Raw genomic sequence first — 8,996 nt, forward strand, 5'->3', positions numbered from 1 at the left:
TCGGTGGTTATGAGTCAACATCGACTCGATGACAGTCTGAGTTCGAGGGGTTGGCACACTGGCTCCCAACCCAGGTGTGGTTCTTTGGGGAAGGAAGAACCCCATGGCTCCGAAGTGAACTTGAAAAAGTTTAAAGGATATTATTTCAAATCGTGGGGATTTCATTTGTTTGTCAATATATATGTATGGCTCTCGAATAACTTAAATTATTGTGAGAGACAGGATTGGTGGGTCCTTTAGGGAATATTTGGGCGGGGCTTGTGGAACCAATCACAACTCAGAGACCCTACAGGACTCAGTAGAACTGCTCCCACACTGTGGGAGTAGTCAGCCACCTCTCTCCCACAGAGCAGCTGGTGGCCTTGAACTGCCAATCTTGATGTTTGTAACCCAGTGCTTAGCCATCCGTGTCACTGGGGCGGGTAGAGAAGTGGTCTCAATTCAACTCCGCCTAGGCTCTATCCCAGCGCTTCTCAACCTGTGGGTCACGACCCCTTTGGGGTCCAACGACCCTTTCACAGGGTCACCCAATTCATAACAGTAGCAAAATGACAGTGATGAAGTAGCAATGAAAATAATTTGATGGGTGGGGGTCACCACCACACGAGGCACTGTATTAAAGGGTCGCAGCATTAGGAAAGTGGGGAACCATTACTATAGCCCCTCAAACCAAAACTCGGAAGGACCCTACCAGGCAGACCAGGACGACCCCACAGGGTTTTCAAGTCTGTAAAGTTTTACAGCCGTGGCCTGCCCCATCCTCCTCCCACGGAGGGCCTGGCGGGTGCTCACTGGTTGCACGTACCACCTGGGCTCTCTTCCAGCCCCCAACAATGATCCCAAACCCCTGCCGGAGCGGGTTTGATTTTCGGTGCATAAGACCCTGGGGTTTCCCAAGCTGTGAACCTTGACGGGAGCACACTTCCATCTTTCTCCTAACGCCCGCGCTCCAACCCCCGAGGAAGGAGGGACATGGCCGCCAGTTTCCAGAGGAGACGCAAGTCCGGATGGGGGGCTACGTGATCGCAGCTAAGCTCTGGAGCGCGCACGCCTGCCCCCCGCCCCCCCGCCGCCACCGGGTCGCTCTGGGCCGGAGCAGAGCGCAGACGCGGGATGGATGGACGGAGGGGGCGGGGGCCGCGGTCGCTTTAAAGCGCCGGCGGGGCGGGGTGGCTGGGGGAGCTGCGGGGCGCAGGGAGCAGCCGCCCGAGCGGGGATCCCGAAAGCGGCCCCTGGCAGGGCAGGTGGCGCGCGTCGTCGCTCGGGCCGGGACCAGGGTCCGGCGACCATGCAGCGCCCGGAGCCCGAGCTGATCCGGCAGAGCTGGCGCGTGGTGAGCCGCAGCCCCGTGGAGCACGGCACCGTCCTGTTCGCCAGGTGAGGCGGCCCAGGAGCGGAGCCGGCCCCGTGCCGAGTGGCGCGGGCCCGGCGGCTGGGGCGCAGCCGGGGGCGCTTCCTCGGGCGGTGGGCGCTCCCTGCGGGCTTCCAGGGCCGGCCGGCGGGGGGTCCTTGCTGGTGGCTCTCCCTGCACCGGGCCGGCTGTGCCCCCTTGCCGGCTCTGCGCCACCGGCACGTCCCAGGGGTGGCCGGGTGCGGGAGATGTAGGTGTCCCCGGCCTGTGCGGGGAGCGTGGGCCCAGAGCGCACGGGGCTGGAGGGTTACTCACGGAGAAAGGTAAACCCTCCCGGGAAAGGGACTAGGGGGACCTGCGAGCAAGGGGGACAGGCGCCAGCCGCCCGCGTCTCACCTCCAGGGAGACCGGTGAGCAGCGATGTGCAGACCCCACGGGAAAGGGGGAGGCCAGTCTGCAGTCCCAGCTCAGGGACCTTTTGGTAACTTCTTCGCCATCCCTCACCCGAAGGACAACACTGTCTCTTCCTGGCCTGGGAGGTTCAGGGGACCCCGGCTCCCTGAGCTTGCCCTGAACTTCCCCCCAGGCTTTTGTAAAACTCTCCCAAGCCAGAGCGCAGCCCCCCTCGTGGTCCTCCACTCCCCTCCCCGCTTCAAATGTGACAGGGGGCTTCCTCCTGGTTCTCTGCTTAGTCCAAGCGCCCCAGCCTACCTTCTCTGGAAAATCCCGACAGCAGGGTTAGGATTGTGGGGGAGACGAGCTTTACCCACATGGGAAGTACTCAGTGCCCAGGAGTTTGTTCTGACCCTGTTTAGCATAGCTCCCTGGAGCCATGGGAGCCCTGTGGGCGACACATTAGGCTGTTAACACTGGCAGCGATGGGAACCCAGCAGCGAGGGCTTCCCTTGCAAGGAGCAAGATGAGACGGCTCAGAAACCCACAGGTTGCAGTTCTCCCCCGTCCTGCAGGGATGTCCCGAGTCAGAATCCACTCCATTGGCAGTGAGTCATGGGAGCCTGAGATGACTGGGGGAAGTTCTGGCCCAAGAGTCGGAGGCTCTGGTGTCGGTGGCGGTGGTGGAGGGAGAGAGACAGGTTCCTATGATGTTATCCCCTCCTATGGCTACAATAGAGGGGCTGCTCTAGGGCCAGAGGAGCCCTGGTGACTCCATGGTTAATCCCCGGCTGCTAACCAGAGGTTGATGCTGCCGGCCACTCAGCAACTCTGCAAGAGAGATCAAGCAAACCGCTCCCGTAAAGATGGCTGCCCAGAAGGCCTTGCGTGCAGTTCCAGTGTTACGTTGGGTTCCTGTGAGTTGGAATCCATTTGAGGGTGTCCAGACACTATATGTCAGGGACCTGGTGACACAGGCTCTTCACAGGCTGCCACTCGGAGCTGGCCTCAGAGATGGGGAGGAGGCAGCAGCAACGCAAAGAGCCCTGGCCAGGTCGGACGGATGCACCAGAGCTTATGGCCAACCTCAGGCTCCATCCCACTCCACTGCTGGGCAGCCGGGACCCCCGGGCTTCTGGAGGGCTGACACCTAGCCCCGGCCCTCCCCACAGGCTGTTTGACCTGGAGCCAGACCTGCTGCCCCTCTTCCAGTACAACTGCCGCCAGTTCGCCAGCGTGGAGGACTGCCTCTCCTCCCCAGAGTTCCTGGACCACATCAGGAAGGTGAGGGGAAGGCAGGAGGCTGGGGCCATCGTGGGCATGGCCGCTGGGACCTGGAAGTGGAGGGGGACTTCGAGGAGGAAAGTTACTTTTATTTTTTGCCCTGAGGCCTCATCTTACTCCACACCCCCCACCCACCCTCCATCCCCCACTATCAAGAGTACCTGCTCCTTCCACTCTGAGTTGGGCCTGGGGCTCATCCTCTTACCTGTGCTCAGCCAGCCGGTCTCAGCTTGTCATTGCCCTCAGCCTGGTTCCCAGGTTCCCGTAGGTAGTGTTTCTCCCCGCCAGGAAGAGTCATCCATCCATGAAGACCAGGCTGGGCTTTTCTTAGATGCTCAGGATTCTCACAGGGCCCCCGTGTCTCTCCTTATTCCTGGGAAATGGGCTTCTCCAACACTTTGAGATCCTCAGGGGGAGGAGATTCCTTCATGGGTTGCCACACTAGCAGTGTAGCTATCACATGTCGAGCGCCTGCTGCCTACGGCAAGGTTGCCAATCATCTCTGATCCTGCCAGCCCTCCAACTGAGGGTTCTGGTGAGTGCTCTTGCCTCTGGTTGGGACCCCAGGGCTGTGGTTGTGAATTGGTGGGGTTGCCCGGGCCTCAGGTGCTGGGACTTTCGTTACACTGTTGCCTGGGCCTTGGCAGGTGATGCTGGTGATTGACGCTGCAGTGACCAATGTGGAGGACCTCGCCTCGCTGGAGGAGTACCTGGCTGGCCTGGGCAAGAAGCACCGGGTTGTGGGTGTGAAGCTCAGCTCCTTCTCGGTGGGTAAAGGGACTCATCCTCACTCCAGAACTGCCAGCCTGAGGCACCACTCAGTCCCCACACATCCCTATCCACCGGTTCTCTCTGCTCTCACGTCTCAGCTGACCAAAGCCAGGGGCCTGTATCTGTATCTTTGCTGTGTGCTTCTGACGCTGGCACCCCAGGCCTCTCTTTCTCCTTCTTTTCTCTGGAATGGCTTCCAGAGAATCACAGAAAATCAATAAACTTGAACATAGCTGATCTGATCTGTATAAAAAACGATCCCCAATGTACTGACTTAAAACAAGCTCTGATTTCTAATCATGACAGGGCTCAGCTGGTTGGTTCTTCTGTTCTACTGGGTTTAGCTGGAGCCTTTCAGGCACTGTCTTCAGCCGTGAGTCCAGATGGTTCCGGAGTATCCGAGATGGCCTTCAGAGAGTCTCTGCAAGTGGCATCTTTTCATTCAGCAGACAATGCCTGCCTGCCATGGTCCAGAAAATAAGCTCCTTGGGAAAGGGACTAATGTTTGTTCTCGCTGTCCCCAACACTAGCATAGTGTCTGGCCTCTGATGGAGATTCAATAAATATCTGTAGACTAAATGAACCTTATTTGTTTATGATCAAGAATAACAATCGAGAACCCTTCTTGTGGAAGCCTTCGTGTGTGTAGATGCTGTGCTAAGAGCTATTTATAGGTTGTCCTTTGTAAGCATCCCTACAGCCCCATGAGCTGTAACTTGCTTTCCTCTCTTACTGATGGACCAGTGAGGTGAAATAACTTGTTGAAGGTCACATGGCTTATAAGTGATAGAGTCGAAATTTGAGCTCTGGTCTATTGGGCTCCAGAACCTGGGTTTGGGACCACCCGGATTCCTGCCTGGCAGATGAGGCCTGGGCAATGACTTGCCCCAACCCTACTCCAGGCGCATCTGTGAGGGTGCTATGGAGGAGGACCTCCATGGGGTACCCTAAGGTTGGGCAGATTTTTACCCCGAAAACATGGACCGTGAGCTCCTTCCTCCCCAGCTCGGGCCCGTGGAATGGAGCGACGCTTCCAGCCCGCCTCAGGGATGACAGCTCCCTCCTTGCCTCCGCAGACGGTGGGTGAGTCGCTGCTCTACATGCTGGAGAAGTGCCTGGGACCGGCCTTCACACCAGCCACGCGCATCGCCTGGAGCCAGCTCTATGGGGCCGTGGTGCAGGCCATGAGCCGAGGCTGGGACAGTGAGTAAGAGGTGTTCCGGCGTGGCGGCCCCCATCTCGAAGCATGCCTGTCTGCTACTCTGTGTCATTGTCATCGGGGCTCCCCCAGGCCCCCGTGCACCCCCTTGAGCCGTGCTGGAGAGGCGATGGAGCAGGGCTGGGCTCTCAGACCCCTCACTCTCAGCGGCAGACAGGGGTGGCATTTCCTGCCGGAAAGGGCTTCAGCGTCCCTCATCCCTGTCCACCGGCCTCTTCTCTGCTGCCTCCTCTTTCCTGCCTCCTCTCCCGCATCGAAGGAAGAGAGGCTTGGCGGATGAAGCAGGACTTTGAAAGGACAGGGCTCTTTTTCTGCCTGTGCACCCCTACGCTGAGGGGCAGGGGGTGGTGTGTGTGTGTCCTTCCTTCTCTGCCTGTCCAGGCCCACTAGTGTTGTCTACCCAGCGTATTTATATTCTTAAATGAGAAGGAAGCTTGAGCCGTCATGGTGGGCTCCAGGCAGTGGGGCAGCAGTTGGAGAACTGCAGAGAAAGGGAAGGGGCCTGGATCCATGATGGGGCTGAGCGAGGCCCCCAGGGGGTTGCTCGAGTGACCCCTGGCAGGAAGGTGCTCCTGTCTGTCGCAGTGTTTTCCTGTTCCCTATTCAGCACTGCCAGTGGAAGCATTCTTCTTACTGCTCTGTAGGGTCACAGCTGGCGTCCCTGAGTGGTACAAAGTGCTTGGCTGCTGGCCAAAAGGCTGGGGATTCAGGCCCACCCAGAGGTGCCTCGGAAGAAAGGCCTGGTGATCTGCTTCCAACAAATCAGCTTCTGAAAGTCCTGTGGAGCGTGGTTCCCCTCTGACACAGAGTCAGGATCCACTCTGTGGCAACTTGTCCTCACGGCTCAGGGTCCCCGGCAGCCAGTCAGGGGTGTGGCGGAAGGGCAAGCAAGGAGGAGGAAGAGCAGGAACTTTATTCCTGAGGCTCTTCCTCACCTCCCCCTACTCCCACCCGGGCAGGGTCTTGCATGCGCCCCTTGTCCTGCTGTTCGCACAATGGTAGAAAAGAAGGCAGCGGGTTATGCCTTACCCCACCCCATGCCCTCCGCCCCTCTACCTGTGATCCCTGCTGTGGTTGTGTAGATTCGTGAAGAATAAACCAGGCCTGTGTCCCAGACTGAGGGTTCCTGGAGCACTTGGCCTAGGCCCGCTGCAGCTACAGGGAATGAAAAATGGGCCCAGTGAGTCATGGCCAGAATCAGGGTGCTGGAAGGGAGAGGCTGGGGAATGCCAGCAGCCAGGGCCGGGATGGAGTGAGGGGCTTGTAGCAGACACGGGCTCGCGGGTCAGCAAAATCAGCTCCACTGTCACTTGGCTAGCATACTGCGGCTACGTTTCCCAGACTCCTTGCAGTGAGGTAAAGCCATGTGACTGAGTTCCAGCCATTAGGATGTGTGTGTGGAAGTCCTGGTGGCCTCCTCCAGGACGGACTCCTGGCCCCCAAACTCCCAAGTGCTCCACCATGCTCTGTCCTCCATCGGCCAGCTTGATGCAGACCTGACGGTGGCCTAGAGGGTCCCATGTTGATTGCGGCAGAGTCACTGGGGAGGGCCCCTGGATCACTGTGTGGAGGGGGGTGCCTGCATCTCGGATCATCTGTTTTGAACTCTGCAGGAAAGAGAAATCCACTGCTGCTGTCTTAGGCCAGGATACGTCTGAGGGCTTATTTGTTACAACAGCCAGTTTTACCTATTCTCATCTAGAGATGGAAGCTGTTCTGTCAGGGGGTCTGGGAGCCCCCAGGCTGGTGGACGAGATAGGCTCAAGAGTTAGCAACGAGTCAGGTGTCTGGACAGCAGTGTTGGGCACTGTGATAGGTAGGCTTATTATGCCAATCTGGCCAATAGGAACATGTGGGATTAATAAGGTCGAAGTTTGGTTGGAGGGCAGAGATGGATGGCTCAGCAAGCCCTGTCTCTTCTCTCTCTCTTGCTCTCTGGTGATTGGACCAGCATGTGGCTGCTTTAGCTAGTTCTCTGCCTCAACTTGTGAGCTACACTACCTGTGGGACTACCAACCCATGGATCATGTTGCTAGAGCTTGAGGTTCCTTCAAGACCTGCTTCTCCACGCTGCTGGTGTGTACATTGCTTGAGTTTGAGGCTCTCGGATACTGTGGTCTTGCATTGCTTAAGTTCGATATCCCATCCGGGCCTGCTTCCCTAAGCTCCTGAGCTACTGACTGTTGGTGAACTGCCTGTGGCTGGACTGCCTGCATTGCCCTAGGGAAGACTTAGCGGTCTGCCTCCTTGACCTTGGACCCAGAAGCCCTCGTGACTTGAAGGATTTCCAGTATATTAACTGTTTCACAGAAGTGAATTGAACTGAGCCCTCTGTACTGCTGTGTGGATTAATTAGCTGTTATATTCCTTCGTGATATATATATATTTAAAATCATAAGTTTCCTGGTTTAGTTTCTCTAGAGAACCCTGCCTAACACAGGCACCAATGACTTGCAGTGTCTCCAAAGAGGCCGTCTACATCCTCTTGGGAAGGGCAGGTGCCAATCCCTGGGTGTGTTGGTGAGAGAGAGCCGAATGGGCTAGACTGGGGTGTGCAGTGACCCTGAAGAGTAGGTGTGTGTGTGTGTGTGTGTGTGTGTGTGTGTGTGTGTGTGTTCAGGAGGAGATGGGGGTCGAGAAACAGCAAAGGGAGGGGAGCTGGGTGGGAGATGCATCAAAAGATGCCATCCTTTGAGCAGGCTCGAGGTTGGTCTACAACCCTAAATAGGTGGTCAGTTGGATGATCCCAGCCAGCAGCATCAAGGAAGAAAGGCCTGGTGCTCTTCCATAAAGATGGCGGCCAAGACACACACACACACACACACACACACACACACACACACACACACACACACCTCTGTAGCAGCTGGACTCAGTAACATGGGGAATTGGCAAGACAGCCGTGGGTTGGGTTGGGTTTTGTTGCAAGGTGAACCTGGCTTCCGAGGTACCTGGGGAGCCCTGAGCTGGGCTGTGGGGGGTGGAGGAGCTGCTGGTTTCAATGGGTGTTGCTGGAGTCCCAGCTGGAGTCTCAGCAAGTGTGCATTGGTAGACATGGCCTGGAGCTTGGGGGCCAGGGGCGGCAATGTTGCCTTTCCACAGTGGCAGACAAAGCATTTTCATGGGCTCCACAGGCTCTACTGAGAGAGAGCCCCGCTGCTGGGTGAGCTCACACTAGCTGACTCAGCAACCATGACCTGCCTACAGCCCACAATAAGGCCCACTCTGGGAAGACTCCCTCCTCTGGCCCACATCGTGGGTCAATCCAAGCATGGGCCCCATTACCACCTCACACTGGTGTGTGTGTGTGTGTGCATGCATGGGTGTGCATGTGTGTGTGCATGCAGCTTTCTCACCCCTCTATTCAGGGCCTCGATCTTGGGAGCCTCTCTACCTCCTCTATACCCCGCCAAGTCACCTGCATCACTCATTTTTTACAAAAGCCAGTCCCTGTCTCTCGTTATCGACAGCAAAACGCTTCAAAATCACCGACGTGGCTGCGTCCTGGCTTCACTTCCCAGGAGAGCATGATAAGCCCCCCTCTCCCACCCCAACATGGTCTTAGAGTCAAGGTGGCCAGAGCCTGTCCGGACCCAACCGGCCTCTTCCTTCTTCCCACCTCCAAGGCAGGAAGTGGTGACCACACCTTCCCTATATGATGGAAATGTTTCAACCGTCTCAAAATCCAAGGGGGTCCCAAAGTGAATCTCCAAAGACCCCTCATCCCTGACTCCCCTCCCGGCTCCCACCACTGGACTAGAAACTTTTAAAGCAAATTAAAGACGTCCTGTTCTATGCCATGAAAGAAGGGTGTGTGAGCACTTCCAGCTGGTACTTCCCCCAGATGTAAACCCACGCCACTGTCCCCCTAACAAGTCCACAGTGCCCCCTTTCACCCCGAACCTCCAGTCCACGTTCAGATGTCTCCACGATGTCTTTCTACAGCTCACCTGTTAAATCGGGGAAGCGGGGAGGACG

At 57.2% G+C, this 8,996-nt stretch overlaps 1 protein-coding gene across 1 annotated transcript; it reads left to right on the forward strand.

Moving 5' to 3' along the window:
• The first annotated feature begins 1,288 nt into the window (after window positions 1–1,288).
• Window positions 1,289–6,990, forward strand: NGB (neuroglobin). Its single transcript, XM_004698732.2, has 4 exons — window positions 1,289–1,377; window positions 2,917–3,028; window positions 3,676–3,795; window positions 4,876–6,990. The coding sequence occupies exons 1-4, from the start codon at window positions 1,289–1,291 to the stop codon at window positions 5,008–5,010; spliced, it is 456 nt and encodes a 151-aa protein (XP_004698789.1). The 3' UTR covers window positions 5,011–6,990.
• Window positions 6,991–8,996: the final 2,006 nt, after the last annotated feature.

Source organism: Echinops telfairi, unplaced genomic scaffold (assembly GCF_000313985.2).
Source record: "Echinops telfairi isolate 266 unplaced genomic scaffold, ASM31398v2 ScPeMD7_18;HRSCAF=68, whole genome shotgun sequence".
Classification (NCBI taxonomy): domain Eukaryota; kingdom Metazoa; phylum Chordata; class Mammalia; order Afrosoricida; family Tenrecidae; genus Echinops; species Echinops telfairi.